The 19,699-nt window shown below is 40.7% G+C and overlaps 13 protein-coding genes across 13 annotated transcripts; 8 read left to right on the top strand and 5 right to left on the bottom strand.

The window, feature by feature from the left end:
• Nucleotides 1–170: 170 nt before the first annotated feature.
• On the bottom strand, nucleotides 171–866 carry HPODL_04748 (uncharacterized protein; the record flags this gene model as incomplete). The annotated part of the gene is made up of 1 exon (XM_014081095.1): nucleotides 171–866. One exon carries the CDS (start codon nucleotides 864–866, stop codon nucleotides 171–173), a length of 696 nt encoding a protein of 231 aa, XP_013936570.1.
• An 87-nt stretch (nucleotides 867–953) lies between these two features.
• On the bottom strand, nucleotides 954–2,228 carry HPODL_04747 (putative epsin; the record flags this gene model as incomplete). The annotated part of the gene is made up of 1 exon (XM_014081094.1): nucleotides 954–2,228. The coding sequence occupies one exon, from the start codon at nucleotides 2,226–2,228 to the stop codon at nucleotides 954–956; it is 1,275 nt and encodes a 424-aa protein (XP_013936569.1).
• A 230-nt stretch (nucleotides 2,229–2,458) lies between these two features.
• On the top strand, nucleotides 2,459–4,924 carry HPODL_04746 (uncharacterized protein; the record flags this gene model as incomplete). Its single annotated transcript, XM_014081093.1, has 1 exon — nucleotides 2,459–4,924. The coding sequence occupies one exon, from the start codon at nucleotides 2,459–2,461 to the stop codon at nucleotides 4,922–4,924; it is 2,466 nt and encodes an 821-aa protein (XP_013936568.1).
• A 241-nt stretch (nucleotides 4,925–5,165) lies between these two features.
• HPODL_04745 (60S ribosomal protein L6-A) lies at nucleotides 5,166–5,944 on the top strand (the record flags this gene model as incomplete). The annotated part of the gene is made up of 2 exons (XM_014081092.1): nucleotides 5,166–5,174; nucleotides 5,429–5,944. The coding sequence occupies 2 exons, from the start codon at nucleotides 5,166–5,168 to the stop codon at nucleotides 5,942–5,944; spliced, it is 525 nt and encodes a 174-aa protein (XP_013936567.1).
• A 261-nt stretch (nucleotides 5,945–6,205) lies between these two features.
• On the top strand, nucleotides 6,206–7,018 carry HPODL_05124 (uncharacterized protein; the record flags this gene model as incomplete). The annotated part of the gene is made up of 1 exon (XM_014081091.1): nucleotides 6,206–7,018. The coding sequence occupies one exon, from the start codon at nucleotides 6,206–6,208 to the stop codon at nucleotides 7,016–7,018; it is 813 nt and encodes a 270-aa protein (XP_013936566.1).
• A 142-nt stretch (nucleotides 7,019–7,160) lies between these two features.
• HPODL_04744 (FKBP-type peptidyl-prolyl cis-trans isomerase) lies at nucleotides 7,161–7,484 on the top strand (the record flags this gene model as incomplete). The annotated part of the gene is made up of 1 exon (XM_014081090.1): nucleotides 7,161–7,484. One exon carries the CDS (start codon nucleotides 7,161–7,163, stop codon nucleotides 7,482–7,484), a length of 324 nt encoding a protein of 107 aa, XP_013936565.1.
• Nucleotides 7,485–7,551: 67 nt separating this feature from the next.
• On the bottom strand, nucleotides 7,552–8,427 carry HPODL_04743 (uncharacterized protein; the record flags this gene model as incomplete). The annotated part of the gene is made up of 1 exon (XM_014081089.1): nucleotides 7,552–8,427. The coding sequence occupies one exon, from the start codon at nucleotides 8,425–8,427 to the stop codon at nucleotides 7,552–7,554; it is 876 nt and encodes a 291-aa protein (XP_013936564.1).
• Nucleotides 8,428–9,213: 786 nt separating this feature from the next.
• HPODL_04742 (uncharacterized protein) lies at nucleotides 9,214–9,695 on the top strand (the record flags this gene model as incomplete). The annotated part of the gene is made up of 4 exons (XM_014081088.1): nucleotides 9,214–9,216; nucleotides 9,269–9,292; nucleotides 9,340–9,382; nucleotides 9,427–9,695. The coding sequence occupies 4 exons, from the start codon at nucleotides 9,214–9,216 to the stop codon at nucleotides 9,693–9,695; spliced, it is 339 nt and encodes a 112-aa protein (XP_013936563.1).
• An 873-nt stretch (nucleotides 9,696–10,568) lies between these two features.
• On the top strand, nucleotides 10,569–11,516 carry HPODL_04741 (Acyl-CoA desaturase; the record flags this gene model as incomplete). The annotated part of the gene is made up of 1 exon (XM_014081087.1): nucleotides 10,569–11,516. One exon carries the CDS (start codon nucleotides 10,569–10,571, stop codon nucleotides 11,514–11,516), a length of 948 nt encoding a protein of 315 aa, XP_013936562.1.
• A 1,746-nt stretch (nucleotides 11,517–13,262) lies between these two features.
• Nucleotides 13,263–14,624, top strand: HPODL_04740 (uncharacterized protein; the record flags this gene model as incomplete). Its single annotated transcript, XM_014081086.1, has 1 exon — nucleotides 13,263–14,624. The coding sequence occupies one exon, from the start codon at nucleotides 13,263–13,265 to the stop codon at nucleotides 14,622–14,624; it is 1,362 nt and encodes a 453-aa protein (XP_013936561.1).
• A 34-nt stretch (nucleotides 14,625–14,658) lies between these two features.
• HPODL_04739 (Essential conserved subunit of CPF (cleavage and polyadenylation factor)) lies at nucleotides 14,659–15,780 on the bottom strand (the record flags this gene model as incomplete). Its single annotated transcript, XM_014081085.1, has 1 exon — nucleotides 14,659–15,780. The coding sequence occupies one exon, from the start codon at nucleotides 15,778–15,780 to the stop codon at nucleotides 14,659–14,661; it is 1,122 nt and encodes a 373-aa protein (XP_013936560.1).
• A 972-nt stretch (nucleotides 15,781–16,752) lies between these two features.
• HPODL_04738 (Transcription initiation factor IIA small subunit) lies at nucleotides 16,753–17,128 on the top strand (the record flags this gene model as incomplete). The annotated part of the gene is made up of 2 exons (XM_014081084.1): nucleotides 16,753–16,793; nucleotides 16,834–17,128. The coding sequence occupies 2 exons, from the start codon at nucleotides 16,753–16,755 to the stop codon at nucleotides 17,126–17,128; spliced, it is 336 nt and encodes a 111-aa protein (XP_013936559.1).
• Nucleotides 17,129–17,179: 51 nt separating this feature from the next.
• HPODL_04737 (Guanine nucleotide-exchange factor SEC12) lies at nucleotides 17,180–19,642 on the bottom strand (the record flags this gene model as incomplete). The annotated part of the gene is made up of 1 exon (XM_014081083.1): nucleotides 17,180–19,642. The coding sequence occupies one exon, from the start codon at nucleotides 19,640–19,642 to the stop codon at nucleotides 17,180–17,182; it is 2,463 nt and encodes an 820-aa protein (XP_013936558.1).
• Between the last annotated feature and the right edge of the window lie 57 nt (nucleotides 19,643–19,699).

Here is a 19,699-nt window from a genome sequence, read left to right as displayed (position 1 = left end):
ATTTGCAGGTTGCGCAAACTTCTGCATATATGAAGTGGCCTAAGTAACTCGAGCAGCCCATACTTCACAGAGATAATGCAAAGATACGTGCCACTCAACATAGAGCATGTGGAACCTGCACTTCGTCAAACTCGTAATGCGAACTTCATTTCTTGATGATTCGTACAGCTTCACGTCAAAGTTTCTTCAAGTGACGTCCAGTATTCATCTATTGCACGGATAAAGCGATCATTGGAAATAACCTCATCCTCTCGATATTCAACGGGCATCAATGGGTTTCTGACAATTGTAGGCAAATATATAGAATGGTATATCTCAACCAAAGATGATTGAAGGTTACGGGCCGCGGGATGCGTCACTACAACAAACCTCAACCCGTTCATGGTCTCGTAGTAATGGCACTTGTAATTGAGGGTATGGAACGATTGTAGGGAGTTGAAACTATTAAGGTTAGATGCATTGAATTCTTCCTCCTGTGATGTCTCCGCCTGTGGTGTACACAATGAAACAGCTATTTTTCTTAAGGAAAAAAGTGTACCGAAAAGGAGCTTCGATGTGTTATTGTTATTCTGAGTATTGATAGTACCCTTTTGTATGAGATCCTGGGCCTTTTGATTATTCAATGCAGACGATAGTAATCTTTGTCCCCTTCCCGATGATATAGATGAGTTTTGTGTGGACTGAGAGGAACTTGGCAAAGAGGACGTGTTTTCATAGCTTGCATTTGGAGTGAATTGGGCAGACACCTTTAGTTTTGGGGTTGATCTCAGGATACTATTGGATGAATCTTGAAATCCTGTTCCATATTCCCGACTGAATATGCAATTACAATGTCTGTCGTATATCCAAAACGAATAAATTGGCATCAACAGTGTATTTAATCAAATTATTTGCAATTATTTCATGCATCTGTGCACCACTAAATATATCTACGCGAAAGAAGGTCTGCCTTTTTAAAAGGACAACAAGTCAACAACCCCATTCCCTTGACCGCTGGATGGAATTTGACTAGTGACTTCTTCTTTAGATGTGGACGACACAGGTCCAGGTTCATTCCCGATAGAAGGCTTTGCAGGAGTTGCAGGAGTAGGAGATGTCTTAGCAGTTGTAGAGGTCGATGGCTGAGAATGAGTCTTCGTTTTGGCAGACGTTAACAGACTCCCAAATATATCTTCCTTTTTCTTTGGATGGGAAATAGCTGGTTCAACTTGGTTAGACGGTGGCGGGGAGAAAGGGTTTGCGACAGGCGATTGAAGGAAGGAAGCTGCTGGAGTGCTAGCATGTTGGCCATATGATGCGTTCAAAAGGTCAGTGAGATTGTTGTGAGGCTGCACAACCTGCGCAGGAGTAGACGCACTTTGGAATTCATCAAATTCTTCTTCTTCATCGTAAACGGGCCCAGCAGTTGAGGTGGCAGCCGGTTTATCGTCAAAAGAGAACAAATCGACTTTGGGTTGGGCGCTCGCTGTAACACTTGAGGCTTGTACGGACGGTTTGCTGGTTCTCTTGGGTTTGCCGTGGTCCTCAACATCATACTCCTCAAATTTTTTGGACGCGTTAGTGGGAGCTTGCTCTTCAAATCTTTGCCCAAAAACTCCGCCATCGCCGAAAACTCTTCCAGCGTACCCGGCATCCTCCTCGTCATAGTCGTAGTTCGATGAAACAACATTTGCCCTTCTCAACGATGAGGATCCCATGTAGGCCGAGTTGGAGGAAACAGCTCCAAATTTCTTTGCATTCTCTTTGGCCTTTCTTCTTTCCTGACGAATTTTGGATTCGTCGTTCAGCAAAGCTGAAAGTTCCCTGGCTCTGTTGCGAACGTTAATACCTTGGTCAACTCCCTTCGAATCTATATAATGGAATGACTTGAGCATGCTTACTAAGTTCACATTGGCTCTGGCATCATCAACAAAGCGTTCAGAGCCGTGTTTCACCAGGTACTCCATGAGCTGTAATGCCTTGTATATTTGTCTCCATTCATGAGCTGACTTTTCAGTAAACCGTCTAAATATCATTGCACAAATCTCTTCTCTTTCAGGATAACTGAAAGTTCCTCTCGCAATCTCGGACATGACACTTGTTGGTGTACCCCAAGGTTCATTATTCGTGGCTTCCCTAACCTTGGCCTCCATCTCACTCAAGTTGAGAACCGCATTTTGAGCTTTTCTAACGTAGGCTTTGACCTCGTAGAGAGAGAGATTATTCAATGTTTTTCCCAAAGAGTCCATTTTCTCACTATGAATAAATCTCAAATTTATCTTCGTCTTCAGCCAATTGTCCAGAAACTTTAATCGTCGCTCTGAACAAGTTTCATAACCATCGCCGCGACTATTTGACGTAGCTTATCGAAGTTGGGCTGTGCACAATTTGTTCCTCCGAAAATTAGTTTTAGTCTGAGATATAAAAAGAGGAGTCTCAAGAATTGAGTTCCAAGTTGAGATAAGTGTTGATCTCGTAAATGTCATCTCACAATCCTGTTGCTGTTGAAAGCCCAATTTTCTCAGATACTACTGAAATTTCCTCAGACGTTGAGCATAGTCATCAAATATCAAGAAAACCGCAAAGTGAAGGTTTCGGCAAACGGCGATCAGTTGCCTGTAAAGCGTGCCATGCTTTAAAAGTGAAATGCGTTCCTGGTGATCCCAAGAATCAGTTGGGTGCCTGTGTTCGGTGTCTTAAGGCTAATAGAGCCTGCGAGTTTGATCTGACGCAGTCCAGGAAAAAAAAGAAGCCCTCGGGACCAGGCAGCTCCATCTCTAGATTTCGGCTTCTGGAATCCAGATTAAAGGAACTACAGGACCTTTTAGAATTAAAGAACAAAACCATCGATCAACAAGCCAAAACTATTGCCAAACAACAACATATGATGATAAGTCCGGATGTTTTGAACGATGATTCTCGGCATCAGGTTTTGCAAACTCCGCCGTCAACGGTGAATCCCAATTCACAATCATACACAACGACTGATAAGTTTGAGAGTTTGTCCTCCACTCAACGATTTGAAAAGGAGATCAAGTTTCTTGAGAGTGTTTCAAAAGAGCAATCCTTGTGTTCTACCTCTGCCATAGTGAACATTTCTGAGCAAAGAATTCGGATGTGTAAGGCAAATTTGAACTATCGTGAAAACGACATTATTACAAGAGGGTTATTAACAGAAGAACAGTGTGACAGACTGTTTCAGATGTTTTTGGATAAGATACTTCCGAAAAGTCCCATCTTGCAAATGCCTAGAGATACCACTCTTGCATCAATGCGACAAAAAAAACCGCTTCTACTTCTATCTTGTGTTTATGTTGCCACAATTTTAGATGAAGAGCCATGTTACATTCCACTTGAGCTACAATTGCGCATCGAAACATTGGTGTTTGAAACTCTGATTGGTGAGATCCTTTTGATAGGAGAAAAAAGTCTCGAGCTGCTGAAATCTTTACTACTCTTGTGCATATGGTATATTCCACCCGAACTATTTCAACATCGAAGATACCATATGATAAACTGTCTTTGCGTCTCAATGTTACACGATCTGGGTATGACTGGAAGGCCTTATTTCTTTTATAGCAAAGAAGAAGGAGCTGTAAAGAAAAGGGCTGCTTGTGCTTTTGAAGACCCTGAAGATCTAGAGAGCAAGAGTTTGTTGTTATTGACATATTTCAATTCCGTGTCGATCTCGTTGTTTCTAAGAAAAAGGTTGCCTGTGCAATGGACTGATTATTGTGATCAGTATTGTATTGATTTGGAGGCAACAAAGGAGCCACGCTACATCATGGTTTCCATTTATTCTAGACTCAACTGCATTCTCGAAAAAATACATTATGGAATCAATTCGACTGTGGAACAACCAACGGCTATAGAACTAGATTATGGAATAAACAAGTACATCACAGAAGAGATTCGAAAAAAGCTTAATACACTCAAGGGAAAAATCATTGATTTCACGAAAGATGATGAACAGTCCTTTCATTCAATGATGTCATACTTTTTTTCAGTCCAGGCATATCTTCATGAACCAGCATTGCAGGCTATGTTTAGTTCAAATATGGCAGAATTAGGATCTCTACCAGATTATTTGGCAGAAGCAATTGAGTGCTCTACCGAATCTTGCGTTCTAGCACTCAAACACTTTCTGCACTTGAAAGAAGAATCTATCACAGTGGAACCGTTTTTCCACTCATCACGAATAATCTTTACCGCAGGTATGTTGTTGAGAATTCGCTATCTGAGCATCAGTATTCCGGTTTTGAATCAGTATGGTTGCATGACCGAGGACACGATGAATGTTGTCAAAAGTTTGGCCTCGTTAGTTTATCGGACATCTTTGAAATATCCAAGGAACCACTTTTTGAATAAGATGCGATTAGTGTTATCTTTATTCACGCAGACATTTTTATCGCAATGCAAATCTGCGTTCAAATCTTTGCTCCAAAATAAGCTACCTTCAGAACTTAGTGAAAAATCTGGGGTCAAATCCGCACAGCATGCATTCGTAAATCCCTTTGCCAATTCTCATTACCCTCCTGGAAATTCGCCCAACATATCACACGAAACGAGCTACTCTTCGCCTACGAACGTTCCTAAAGAGAACGCGAACACATACGACCAAAATGGAAAATCTAGTGTTTCGTTGGATTACGCCCCTGACGGTACGGCCGCATCTTTGGCAGGAGCAACTACGCAATTAACAAACCCCCAGTTCCAGCAAAATCTTCCTTCGCCAGTGATAGGATCGCAGGAAGTACTGCCCCCACATATACAACCAGCACTGAATTACTCTGCTAGTGAAAATAGCATGGCAGAAAACCTGGAGTATCAATACTGGGCTCTGAACGACGAGTTCTGGAGTACACTATTTGTCAATATTGATGGAAGAAGTAACGAGCAAGATCTAAACAATTTTTACATGAATGAATCGCTCAATAAACTTTAATATAAACTAGCAAATTGAAATTTTAGAAGCTTATACTCCTTGTAGTGACCGGCTTCTTGTGACTGCCTTTTCTTATGGGTGTGAGGTGTATCTTTTGTTGCCGTCGAAAGTCGCGTCAAATCGTTGAAAAAATGTCACTGGTTGTGGTGTCAGGTGGTAATACAGGGAATTTCTTTGGATGAAAAATTATAGATTGATTGTATATTGAAATATACTCGATCAGAATATAAGATTAAAGAAGATGGTTGCTGTAAGTACTGTTGGTTTTTGTCGCGAGGGGCTGGATAAATGATCGTCATTATTTCATACGATAAGCATAGAATCTGTTACATTGGATCAAACATGGTGCTCCACGTTCTCACAAATTCTCAAAAGACATTATGAGGTAAAATGCTCTGTTCAGACGATAGCGTTGTCCACAGGTAGCTATTTTGGAAATCATGAATTGAAGACGAATATTCTTTCAGCAAACCTCGTTGTTAATTCTTCTAACTAACAATAAAGAACCAGAAGTGGTACCCAGCAGAGCAAGTTTCTGTTGCTAAAAAATCAAGGAAGACTGCTAAAGCACAAAAGTTGAGATCCACTTTGAAACCAGGTGCTGTTCTCATCTTGCTGGCTGGCAGATTTAGAGGGAAAAGAGTTATTTTTTTGAAAAGCCTCGACGACAATACCTTGCTCGTGTCCGGACCATTCAAAGTCAACGGCGTTCCATTGAGAAGAGTTAATGCTAGATATGTCATTGCAACCTCTACTATTGTGGACATTGCAGGCCTCGATCTCTCCAAGTATGATGTCGCATATTTCGATAAAGACAAACCAGAAAAAGGTTACAAATCCGAAAAAGAATTCTTTGGTGAAAGTGCGAAGAAAGAGATCAAAAGTGACAGAGTAGCCGATCAAAAATCCATTGATAAGGCTTTGATCACTGAAATTAAGAAAACGCCATTTCTCAAACAATACTTGGCATCCTCTTTTTCTTTGAAAAGTGGTGACAAGCCACATGCAATGACCTTCTGAGTAGAAGGCCAAATGTGTATATGCTTCATATGAATTACATTAAGTTAAAAGCTCCATGTAGTAATTAGTATATCAGTTGAATTTTCCTAGTAAGACGACGGCCTTATTGTATTAAGCCGCTTTGCCCTCCCTAGGTGTATCGTTAACAATACGCAAACAAGAAGAGAAAAGAAATTCAAACTTTGCGAAAAAAAAAAAAAAAAAAAAAAAAAAATTTTAAAGTGCGTAGAAAGTTACTTAGTTGATTGAAAATTGCACACCATGTCTTCTTTATTGCCACTAGCATCATACAACTTGGAGCTCCACCCATTCTCTCCGGAACCTTGCCAACCGGAAGATTTCCCGGTCACTGTCAGATTGACCCTGGCAGCCGTGAACCCAGAACCTTTCGATGACAAGGAAGAACCATCCACTTTGAGAATTCTTAAAAAGTCTATCAAGCTCGATGATTATGACTCTGACGAGGAGGACTTTGATGATGACGATGACAGTGAGCAAGAATCCGAAGATGATATCGAAGATGAAGGCAAAATCCAAGAGATCGATGAAAAAAAGGACGAGGAAGACGAGGACAAAGCAGGGAACGAAAGCGATGATTCTGGTGAGGAATCAGGAGATAGCTCTCAAAGTGAATCGGAGAATGATGAGATTGATGATGATGATGCAATTGAAGAGCACATTATTTGCACGCTTTCGCCAAAAAGCCAGTTCCAGCAAACTTTGGACCTGACTATTTTGCCAGATGAAGAAGTTTACTTTGTCGTTACTGGCTCCTACTCCATCCATTTAACCGGTAATTATGTTGAACACCCTTATGATGAAGAAGAAGATGACTATTCTGATGATGATTCCGAGGACGATGAAGATTTCGATAGCGATGAGTATGATCTCACCCCGGACGAAGACGAAATTATTGAAGGAGAAGATTTTGATCTTGATGACTTGGAGGGGGTTGATGATATCGAGGGTAAAATTGAGGAACTTGTTGAGGAAGATCAAAAGGCTGGTAAAAGTGATAAGAAGAGACCAGCTGAAGAGGAGCCAAAAGAAGTGAAAGACTCAAAAAAAATCTAAGAAAGAACTCAAAAAGGAATCTAAGGAAGCTAAAAAAGATAAGTCTGTCAAATTCAACAAAGAACTTGAACAAGGGCCAACAGGTCCGGCCGCTAAGCAATCGTCGAAATCCGAAGACAAGAAGAAATTTCCCACTAAGACTCTGCAGGGTGGTGTGACTATTGAGGATAGAACTGTTGGCACTGGGCCAGTGTGCAAGAAGGGACAAAAGGTTGGTGTCAGATACATCGGAAAATTGAAGAACGGAAAAGTTTTCGACAAAAACACCTCTGGCAAACCATTTGTTTTTGCTCTGGGCAAAGGTGAAGTTATCAAAGGTTGGGACCTCGGTGTTGCTGGTATGGCAGTTGGCGGTGAAAGAAGAATTGTGATTCCTCCAGCCATGGCTTATGGGTCTAAAAAGCTTCCTGGTATTCCAGCAAATTCCGAGCTGACCTTTGACGTCAAGCTCCTGAGCATCAAATAGTATCGTGTTAGATACTCCCTGAATAGTTTTATATAATCAAAGTATTGTTCATAATCAGAACAAAGTATCAGTAATTCAATAGGTCCCTTTGTCCGTAAATGACTCCTATAATCAATACAATTCGTTCCATAATCGCTTGATTGCGTTTGTCAAGCGCTGCTGCCATTTGTTTCAATGCTTTTTTTCCCAGGGCTCGCATCACTGACATATTTGAAGAGGTCATCACAGTGTCAGTAGCATACAGCATATGAAATATCCACTGCTCAAAGCAAACGTTGATATCCCGATTTAGCCATTTTGTGAAGTAAACGATTAATTTGATGTTCACATTTTCTTCTACTATTTGAGCCGTAATTCCAAAAGAAGGCTCATTATTGAAGATCAAGTATTTCCATTCTTTTTGATTCTGTGGCAAGTCAATGGCATCGAGCTCGGTTAGGTTTAATCTGTAGTTGAGATAGCTTTTTTTAATGGATTTGAACTCTTCCAAATAATCCACCGGCCAGCGTCGGTGTTTGCCCTTGTCCAAGGTCGCTTCGCTGTGCGCTTGTTGATTATTTGAGTTCAAAATTCTTTTTTTCGCCACGGAAGCTTCGAAGCGGAACCCTTTTCTTTCGAACTGTTGTGCTTCTAATCGAACTAGGGCCAAATAAGAGTTCACATCAGTTGTAGCCTTACTAGCATCTACTGATTCCAAATCCAAAGCTATCGGAAATGCCCTCCTTTGTCCAAAAATGGGATCCAGAGGTCCTTGAATCAAATTTTCTGTATTTAAATCTTTCGCTCGTCTTATTTGCTCATTGATAGTTGATCCTACATCTCCTTGGACATCAAATTCTCCGCTGTCGTCTTCCTTTTGTTTCCGCTTATTTGGTGTATCGCTGTTTTGAGCTCTTTTGAGCAAACCAACGGGATAGGCCAATTTGGAACCAGCAACATCCATCCGATGTATTAAATTTTTCAAGAATATTAGCAGTGCATAACCAATGCATTATTCATAATACAATTTGAGCTCATGCCCAAAAGATTCTTTGACGAATCCGATGATACAATTAAGAGCGGTGAAGACAGTCAATCAGAATGCTTGACATCTATCGCTCAAAAGTCTAATGAGGAATTATACGGAAGTTTATCATCTTGCATAAGCAAAGTACAATATTGCGAAACGCAGGAATCAGTTGAACCTAAATTCTGTTATTATCAAAATGTTTGTTCAGTCTGTCATGCAACTCTTCAAAACTCCTATATACTTGAGCTACATTTAAACGAGCTACATAGCCCTTTCTTTAAATCAAGACTAGAAAAGGGAGCTATGATATTTGAGTGCTTTAATAGTTATTGTTTGGAAGTGTTTTCGACAGTGGAAAGCAGAGAACAACATATGATTAATTGTCACGATTATCCTCAAGACTTTGATTTCACCGCACTACTCAATGGTCGCCACCAAAAATTAAGAAATTACTAACATTATCGAGCTTTTCTCTCTTCAACTTGAGCCAAACTCATGTTGCTCGCGAACACTGTGTAATCTCCGACTATTGACAAGATATATTGCGGCTGATAAGTATTTTGTCTGCCAAAATAAAAAACGGTGTCATTTGAGCACGAACAATAGGCTGCAACTATGAACAGCGAATTTATACTAAAAGAACTTGTTATAGACAGAATTTCAGCGATTACAGGCTTAATCTTTTTTATATACCATTGAACGGATACCAAATATTGAAATATGGTGAGTTATGACCATGATTAATTCGCAATTATTGAAGCTAACGCAGTTCTAGTCGGGAATTCAAAGTTTATTGAAAGTAAGTATCAACATTTAGAGGCTGTCTGTACTAACGTCACCTTTCAGACTGAAAAAGAAGCACAGGAGATTGTATCTCAGGCAAGGCAATGTAAGTCCAATAATTTTTATTCACAGAATAGACTAACGAACTAGACCGCGCACAAAAACTAAAAGATGCCAAATCTGATGCGCAGAAGGAAATTGAACAGTATAGGCTGAAGAAAGAAGCGGAACTCAAGAAATACGAAGAAGAATTTCAGGGCTCGAATCAGAAACTTGAAAGGGAAGCCGAAGAGCAGGTCAAAGATGAGCTTGCAAACATCAAGAAAACTTGTGAAAGTAAAAAGGAGAATGTCATCAAGCTTCTCATTGACGCTGTTATTTCTCCCAAACCTGACCTGCATATCAATGCCAAACAATAGCTCAATCCAGAAGGGAAATGGGAATCTAAATTACACTTACTGTTCGATTGTTGTCAAGAAGAAACTCGGGAGTCAATTTTTAGCATTTGTAACTAAGGTGAGTAACTGCCGCTCTTCACCCTTTACTAAAGGGTGACGAGTGAACTTGTTATTGAATGCTCATGTCTTGTAGTAAAATATCGATGCAGTGATAAGTTTAGTCGTCGCACCAAAAGTGGCGATCACAACTAATTTTTATAAAATTATTTGGCTATTGTCTGTGCAAGATAATAGATAATCTAATGATTCCAGAAGCTGAGTACCCGGAGTCTGAATTGAAAAAGTACAAAATTCTGATTTCGGGGGATACCACAAGCAACCAAGATTCTTCCCTTCAGTATACACAAGAAGATGGTGGACAGGCACAAGTCGTAAAAGTCAAAAAAAACCGTCAAAAAGATTCAAACAACTAATACAGCATCAACAATAATTCGAAGGCACATCTCAGAGAGGTCTTGGACTCTGAGGAATTGGTATAGACATATTCACTGGAAGAATTTCACGCTGATTGTCCTCTGTCCGATCGTAGGGTTGACATTATGTTTTTCGTATAACACAAGACCCTACAAGCAAACACTCTATTTTGCTGCATTGCTCCATTTTTTCACGTTGATGTCTGTCAATGTGCTTTATCATAGATACCTCTCACACAATTCATTTGACATCGAAAACGAAAAACTGGTTTTTGTGTTAGCGGCCTTAGCCTCAGGAGCGGGAGTAACCTCTGCGAAAAATTGGTGTTCGTCTCATCGTGCACATCATAGGTACTGCGATGTCTCCGATAAGGATCCCCACAATATTAGAAGGGGTTTTCTATTCAGTCACTGCGGATGGATGATCATAATCCATAATCTCAAGGTCTCCAGAGCCATCAGAGAGAGTAAACTTGACGAACTTCCCAACAAGAAGGTTGTTAAGTGGCAGGCAGATAATTATCTTCTACTATTTATTACTGTTGGCCTCATGATACCAAGCCTTATTTGCGGATGGTTTTGGAACGATTACATTGGTGGGTTGATATATGCCGGATTCTTTAAAACGGCTCTAGCGCAGCACTCTATCTTTGCAACTAATTCCTTTGGTCATACCATTGGTACTAGACCTTATAATGACTGCAAGTCTCCCAGAAACAACGTGCTGCTCAACTTGATAACATTGGGTGAGGGAAATTTGAATTTTCATTATGAGTTTCCTATGGATTACCGCAATAGCAACGTTTGGTATGAATTCGATCCTACTAGATGGCTAATTAAATTACTTTGTTATCTGCATTGTGTCAAACATTTGAAAAAGACTTCCAACTCGACAGTTGAAATGTCTTATGTTCAACAACAGCAGAAGTTAATTGACAACAAACGTTCGCAATTGAATTGGGGGATTCCGATTGAAAAATTACCAGTATTCTCTCCTGATGAATTTCGAAGACTGGCCGAGAAATCCCAGAACAGATATCTAGTGGTAGTTTCAGGGATAATTCATGATGTCACTCCTTTTGCAAAAGACCATCCAGGAGGATTGCCTTTAATCAAAGCTGCACATGGCAAAGATGCCACCACTGCCTTTAATGGTGCAGTTTATCAACACTCCAACGCAGCAAGAAATTTACTAGCTACAATGCGCATAGGGGCTTTGGGAGGCTCGGAGACCCTTTTCTGGAAACAACAGCGAATAGAGAACAAGTCTGTTCCAATAGATAATGACACCGACGGTAACAAGATTGTGCGAAGTGGAGCTCAGGAAACCGTGAACAAAGTTTATGGAGGCACTGCCGATGCGGCCTGATTACATTCTAAGTTTCCCTATTTATTTTGACTTGATACCCTGAAAATTGAGGAAGTTTAAAAACTCAACCCAGCTAATAGGTATATTGCGCGAGAATAAGGTCAGGTTCATGGAAACATAAATAAGTCGACAACAAAGTTCAAGTTTTGACGGTGGGCCCGCTCATTTCTCAGTAGTGGACATGAAAGAGGCGTTCAATGTATGCATCAATACCTGAAGAAAAAAAATACTCGACCGTCACAGCAATTGGTTGTCTAAGTCACACATATGCCGCTCAGGAGAAAAGATGGCATGCAATAAAAAGGATCAAATTGATATTTGGAGGAGCCCCTCTCCACGTCCCTAGCGAGCTTGAAAACCATCTGAACGACTCTTCTAGCTCCGTTCCTTCGAGATTATACGAAAGGCCATGTTGTATATTGTATATGCGCAAACCATAGACCAAACCTCAAGACTATGCGATTTTGTCACGAACTGAGTGTTGCTGTCATACGGATTTTTGGTGGGATTCTATTGAGGCCAACTTTGTTCCAACTCGAGGGGGTAATATCTCGATTTCGGAGAGATGAACCAAATTCTCGAAATGCAAGAGGACCTCGATGTAGTGGATCAGCCTGCTGTTGCCTGGGTGGATTCTATGAGTTCCCAGAACTCCAAGGATTGATGCTTGAGCCTGATCCTGGTCCAGGCGCAATTGTGGGTGGAATATTGGCTACCAATGCTCCGGGAGCTAATGCACTTAGGTTTGGTTCTGCTAAGGATGATTGCGCTTAAAGTTATCCTTGCTGATAGTGCAGTAACACATGTTAAAAATCAGCCTTGTGAACACTCCAGCGGCTATTATCTGACGACTTTGTTTGACGTTTCAGAAGGAACACTGGGAGTCATTGTCGAGGCTAAGCTGAAACTGCATTTGGGGCCTGAAAAAGAATTGAGTGCTCCCATCATCGTCATTATCATTAGGGAGGGAATCAATTATAACCGGTTTGTTGCAAGTGGATATCAGCTGCAGTGCAGTGGAACTCATGGATAGACAACCACGGGTGGTAAGTGTAATGGGCACAAACGATATGAATTAGTCACCAAACCACCTTTTGCTCTTGAGATTGAGTACTGGAAGCCCTATTTTTCGAGAGACCTCATCACATTAGTAGGTGGAATTGTGAATACTGAGTTCAATGTTAGAGTTACCAGACATGAAGAGGAAAAGCAGTCCAATTGGGTAGTGCCAAAAAAAACTTCCTCATTTGATCCCCGATTTTATGGTGATAAAAAAGATTCGATATATTAGCCACCGGAGCCGGACATGCTTGTGTGGGTAACTTGCACGTTCCCATAATCTCTGATCAGAGCAGCAACTGACCGCCCATTAATTCAATTACGGATTGATCGGGGAAGCGTCAACTTTGGATAATACTGTGTTAGGGGAGAAAGGCATTGGTATGAACAGTAAAATGGAATTCTTTTGAAGAGCTTGGAATGTTAACAATAGACGCAATGAGGTTGACTAATGTTAAATCGACAAGGGGCTTTTAAATCCTGATCTTGCATTCAGGCTTAGCCCATCGGAGCAGAGAGGCCCAATAGAGGAGTCAGATAAATAAATGCCTTATCCAATTGTTCTATTCATCCGCATTTTTTTGTCGGAGACTTGCCTAATTGAGGTTTTAATCTCCATAAAAAAATATACGCAATTGTTTATATAAAGTCTTTGTGATCTTCAAATAGGCAACTTTTTTTTACTACATGACCATTCCACCTCCATATTTTAATAGTGATCCACATTCGTTTGGCTTTTCGACAGCCAGGTCGAGATGGCCAAAAATTCTTCACACCGCAATCGATGACACGGCTTGCGAGATCTCGATTAGAGAAGATATTGATGCGAAAACGGAAGGAGCTCAAATTATTGAGGAAATCAACCAATTGATTGAGGAAATACAAGCCAATTCATGTCTCACGCCTTTTTCGGACCTTTCTATTCCAGGATTAAGATCCTATAATGAAACTTTGTCAAAAACTGGAGAGGTTACGTGGTTGACTGGCCCTTGGTTATTCTGTGAGTGTTACCTGTACAGACGTCTGGATACAATTTTCAAAAAAAAGTCAAAGTGGCTACATTTTGATGTGTTTGAAAGGCTCAAGAGAGAAACATTTAAGTCGTCGGCCCTTGGAATATACGAGCTTGCAATTAGATATAAGCAGTTAAACAACCAAATTCAAGTGAAAAAAGATCATGAGGTGGATTTGGAGAGCTTGCAATTGTTATTTGAAGAATTTGTTGATATTTCATTGTGGGGTAATGCTACCGACTTATCGCTGCTAGCCAACGCATCTCTAGATGATATCAAATCCGTTCAAGGCAAAGAGGCACGGGCAAAATCGTCACAAAATATATTGTGCAACGATCTACCCCAAGCTTGGGACCGTCTTCGTTCTTTACCATTGGCAAAAAGGCGGATTGATTTTGTTTTGGATAATGCAGGATTTGAGTTATTAACAGATTTGATGCTCAGCTTGCTGTTGCTGGATACGAAACTCATCGATAAAGTGGTTTTACACTGTAAGTGTAGGCCATGGATGGTGAGCGATACTATGATAAAGGATTATTATATTTTGATCAACGATCTAAAAGATCCTTCTATTTTTGGTCAGCACAGAATCGAGTTGGATTTCCTGGTTTCAAAACTGGAAAGTTATAGAATCCAAGGGAAGATAGAATTGCAAGAGTCGGAATTTTGGACAGTGGATCTAGATTACTGGAATCTGAGCCCTTCGGAGACCAAATTTGGAGGGGCTGAGCTGTACAAGTATTTTCAGAACTCCTGTTTAGTGATTGTTAAAGGTGACCTGAACTACAGAAAATTGACCGGAGACAGGCATTGGCCAAGAGATACTCCATTTACCACAGCAATCAATACACTGGCAAGTTCAAAAATCCATATTCTTGCATTGAGAACGTGTAAGGCAGACGTGTGCGCAGGTTTGTCGCCAGGAAAGGACGAAGAACTCTCTCAGTACTGGAAAAGTCTAGGAAACGAATACGGGGAATTGTGGTGCTCGAGTGGAAAATGGGCGGTCATATCATACAGCGACGGTGAAAAGTGATTTTGGTACCCCATGAACCAGTGATAGCTAGTTATTACTTCTGGTTATTAGTTGGTAAAGGCAATGGCGCTGGAAACGGCATAAATGGCATCATAGTAGGTACCATTGTAGCTAAGTGTTGCCGCTTGTTCGGCTCTTCTTCCCTGTCATTTTTTCTTTTATGCTGTTCCAAAAACATTTCTACTTTTCGCTGTAATGCCTCGTCGACTTCAAGAGAGTCAAGATAAATGTCCACTTGACCACAATTCGGACACTTGAAATCTGACTCCAAAAGTATATCTTCAATGTAAGGTCTTGAGTACAGCTGTTTGCAACATTTGGTTCTCACAGGAGTTTTCCATAGCTTACCTGAATGAGGATCCCTTAGTTCAGGATCTTCAATCGGGATATCATCTTCCACTTGCCTAGATTGCTGAATGGTCTGATATCTTTGCCACGCTTTTTTATCAGCAACTGCGACCACGTATTTCCCCTCTTCGTTCACCATGAAGTTCTGGTTAGGTTCGTTGACGATGTCAGTCGGATTATCAACAGTCCGTAAGTACGACTTTGGTATTCCAGTCGTTTTTTTTATCCTGATTCCATCCCAATTGGGATCATTATTCTTTGGACAGTTTCTAATATGATGTTTTCCTTTCTCTCCGCATTTGTAGCAAATGTAATATTCAGGAATGTTTTCATCAAGTTTCAAATTTTGCCTATTGCTTTCCACTCTTTGGGCAGTGGCCATGAGGGCCTGTTGTTGATTCCACTGGTCATCCTGCTGATTGAACATCTGACGAATTCTGTCCTCTTCATTAGCAGGTACCACAGGTGCTGAAGCTAGCGTTGAGGCTGGAATGGGAACTTGAGATTTTGCAATCCTTGGTTTTCCTGCCATATATCGCAAAACGTTTCCTCTTCCTTTCTTGCCACCTGATGTTCTTCTTACTAGCACTGTTGATGCTCGTTGTATGACTTCATTATCATCGTCGTACTCCTTATCTGGATCTTCAACATGATATAATAAAATATCCGTGTCGGTGGAATTAATCAGTTTATTGGCATAAATAATTTCTCGTTTGAGCTCGAATACCGTAAGTCCAGTACCATCAAACTTGATGGTCGAAATCAAGTCATCGCGTTGCGATCTGAACTTGTAGTATATGACAGCCATATAAAAGAAACTTCACAAGTTCCGCCACTAACTTCGCAGCCCCGAAATAATATTTTCTACCGGTGGATGTCAAGCGAAGACTATATAGTCTTACATAAATTATTACGCAGGTAAAACGTTGACAATTTCGCATAACGTAATCAAGTTTTGATACTTAAGCTTGCTACCAGGTCCAAGTTTAGTTGGAATAGTGTTAGGATTTCGATTGGCCCGAATTATGAAGGATAATCTTTTGGGTGGGGTTGCTCCATTCGCTTAACACCTCTTGAGTGTGCATCCGCAATTGGTTCGTATCGTATGAGAACTTCAGCTAGGAGGTGGGATTTGAATTTGCTTCTAACAAGACATCGACTTTTATGAAAATAGTTCAACCACAACCCTTCCCCCGTATGTAGTCGTGTAGTCCTCTTATACAGTACTAACCTAAAGCCGTGGCTGAGTAATATGAATCCACCCACATGACTGGTTAGTACTTTACCCAGCACTTCTACCTAGGTACTAATCTTGTTAGCATGACTTTTGAGAACCGGTAAAATTGTTGCTTACGTGACCAGCGCCACATCACTAGTTTTGAATCAGCTAGCCTGATTTCTATGGACTAATTGAAAACAAGCCGGTTTCTTGGCATTTGGCACGGCATCAATTTCAACGTAGCTCCAGCTAGCCAAATCTCATCTTCGAATGAGTACACTTCTCCGGCCACGATACGAGATATTTGATGATATAAAGTATTCGGAAACAAGGTGTCTCGTACTTATTTTGTTTACTAGTCTACCAATGTGACTCCAAGCTATTGTCAGCCCCACGCCAGATCTTCTCGCAATATTCTGGCTATGGACTATGCTGCTTGACGTTATTCCTCAGTTATCGCAGGTATAATTTGTTACGTAATATTTGTGCATCCACCCCGAATTTTCTCTCACCTACTCTCTCAGTCAACTTAAAATTACTCAGGTTTGATATTTTCTTGATATGAACGCACCTACATATTACGAGTTCTATAGGAGGAGCACGTAGGTATTGAAAGCTTCCTATATCCCTATTAACACCAAGAATTGGCACCTCACTCACAGATGCTTTGGATGCATTGATCGGAGAACAAAGAATTCAGCCTCAGTTAGCAATGAAAGTTTTAGCCAACTTCGATAGAGTTACCTCAGATAATCTACGAGACTCTGTAAAGTCAAAACTTACTTTCAAGGGCCATCTTCATACATATCGCTTTTGTGATGATGTGTGGACCTTTGTGATAAAAGATGTGAATATCAAATTCGACGATAACGAGACGGTGAACGTCGACAAGTTCAAGATAGTGGCCTGTAACAGCAAAAAGGCTGGAGAAGTCTAATTTACTTTATGCTACTTAATCTGATCAAATGTTTAGGTCGATTCAAAACGTTTAGGTTTGGAAATCGTTTGACGTTAAATCCTCGTTTTCGAGGGCCTTGGGTAAAACAGAATCTAGCATATAGGGTTTCTCAGACATCTCCAATTCTACCTGACGTTCTTCGCCAATATTCTGCATTATTGTCGGTGTGGCAAGTTGTGACTCTAGTTGTCCCGGCTTTTGTAAAGACCTTTGGTAGTCTTCGGATTTACCAATCGCAGTATTTGCAGGATGCTTCACATCTGCAGTTATTTTCGGACTCATCGAATTGGTTAGTGTGGCAATCACGCTTTCCTCATGAGCCACACCTAGACGATGGTCATTGATGGCAGGAAGAGTTATATTTCGGTTTTCGTAATCCTGTCCTTCATTGAAAAAAGGACTCTGGCTCTGAATATTTGTCTGAACAGGTTCCGTTTGTAACCCAGTATTATCCAAAATCGTCTGTGGATCGTCACAATGTTCATCGGATATGAAAGCAACTAGTTTCTCTTCTATAGGTTCACCATTCTGGTTACTATTGGATTCCTTATGGAATGATGGAGAAGAATTCTGGGACAATCCTTCTGTTGTATTCTTTGTTTTCTGAGGTGTATCTTGGGCACTCCTGAATTTTACACTGTCTGTCGATAGAATACTTGGACCAATATTTGATGATGGGGACAGCTGCCCTCGTTCCCCGTTGGGAATTGCAATACTCAAATTTGAGTTTCGATAGGAGTCAAATACAGTGGGGTCCCGGGTTCTTGGTTTTGATTCATTCGAAAGCACTGAGTCTGAAACATTGATTGAAAAACCATGTAAGTCGAACGTCATGTAAACGGTTTCAATTTTTGTTTCCACCTCAGTAGTTGAGACAGTCGCAATCGCAGTGGATATTTGAATGCTTGTAATAAGAGAGGTTTGGGTTTCTACGACAGTTTCAATAACCGTCAGCGTCTTCGTACCCTTCTGAACTTCAGTGCCTGATTCACTCTTTTTGGATGTTGTAAGGAAATCTTTGTTCTGATAACTGGAAACATCAGGTTCACTTTTCAGCGATATCTGTTTCTGATGGCCGTTAGTGTCCATTGACCTAGTAACGCTACTACAAACTGTTTGCGTTTCGTTTGCGAACGTTTCGACTGGGTTCAGAAATGTATACTCACTATTTTCGGTATCATGTTGTTCACTTATTTTATGCGCATCTGTCGCCCAGTTATCCGTAGGCAAATTGGATATATAGGAAGAGCTGGGCATGTATGTGGTAGTAGATGGCGGACCCTTGGGGAACACTTCACTTGAGGCAATTGGCTGAATTGTGAAATAGGCTGATGAGTCTGTCAACTGTTTGGACCTGTAGTATTCAACTGCCTTTGTTTGCATTTGCTGGAAATACCCATTGACATGGAGGTATTGGAGCACAAAGGCTACCAAAGATGCAACTATAACTGAGAAAAGAACTTGAAACAATGACAAATACAACGGTTTCGACTCAGCAAGCTTGGAGGGTAGTTCTATGACATTCACAGTATTTGCTGCTGATACGGATGCAAGATACTCACCATTTTCTGAAAAAACAACCCTCGTAATTGCAAAACCGTGCACTTTATCAAGCTTCTTTAGCAGTTTCAAATCATGCGATCTAACTAACAGGATTGAACAATCAGATCCTCCCAAAGCAATCAAACCGCATTGACTATTGGTATCCATTGAGGTTATTCCTTTTAAAGTTTTAGCTATGACAGTAGTTTTCGTCACTGCTGATTTCGCAATAGAAAATTTACCAACCACAACTCCACTTTTGCTAGAACCAGCTATTATAACCATGTTGTTGTCATAAAATTCAATCTTCGACATCAAAAAATTGACCTTGCTCTTGAAAATAGACCTCCCAGTCACTGTCGATATTGCTTCAAAATGATTCGATGTGATATAACACATCATTTTGCCATCAGGAGAAATGCTGATATCCTTCACGTCGCCAACGGTCACAATTTTGAATTTTTCCTCAAGATCGCCCGACATATCCACAATATATAGAGATGAGGGTTCATCGCTCATCGCGATAACGCCCAGTGTAGCATCCTTAGTCATTTTAGTCAGTTTTTGGTAATGCTGAGGATTATTTCCAGGATGAATCTGGCAACTCTCGACAAACTTCAAGTGATCATTATGGTATTTAAACTTCCTCAAGTGTTTGTTCACTCCTCGCCTAATTGACTCTGAATTTTCATTAATACCAACCAGGATCTGGTTATTATTCGCATCCAGAGACATCGGGCAATCCTCTTTTTCATTCAAAACCAGTTCTCTATACCGTTTGATGGGCTTCCTGGAGTTCTCTGGCTGAATCAAAAGGGCTGTAATTTTATTGGGAATACCATTGTTTCCTTCTCCTCCGCCTCCTGTGACAACCAAAACCTTGTCACTGACGAATTTTGCTCCGTAGATTGGATAGCCTAGATCAAGTGTGTAATTTCTAAACTTCACCATTATTACTGCTTCTTCTCACTCGGTAAGAAAATTATAAACAAAATGCGCACTCGCAGA

This window comes from Ogataea parapolymorpha, chromosome II, assembly GCF_000187245.1.
Source record: "Ogataea parapolymorpha DL-1 chromosome II, whole genome shotgun sequence".
Lineage (NCBI taxonomy): Eukaryota > Fungi > Ascomycota > Pichiomycetes > Pichiales > Pichiaceae > Ogataea > Ogataea parapolymorpha.
Note: the sequence above shows the minus strand (reverse complement) of the source record. Positions and strands in the feature narration are given on the sequence as shown.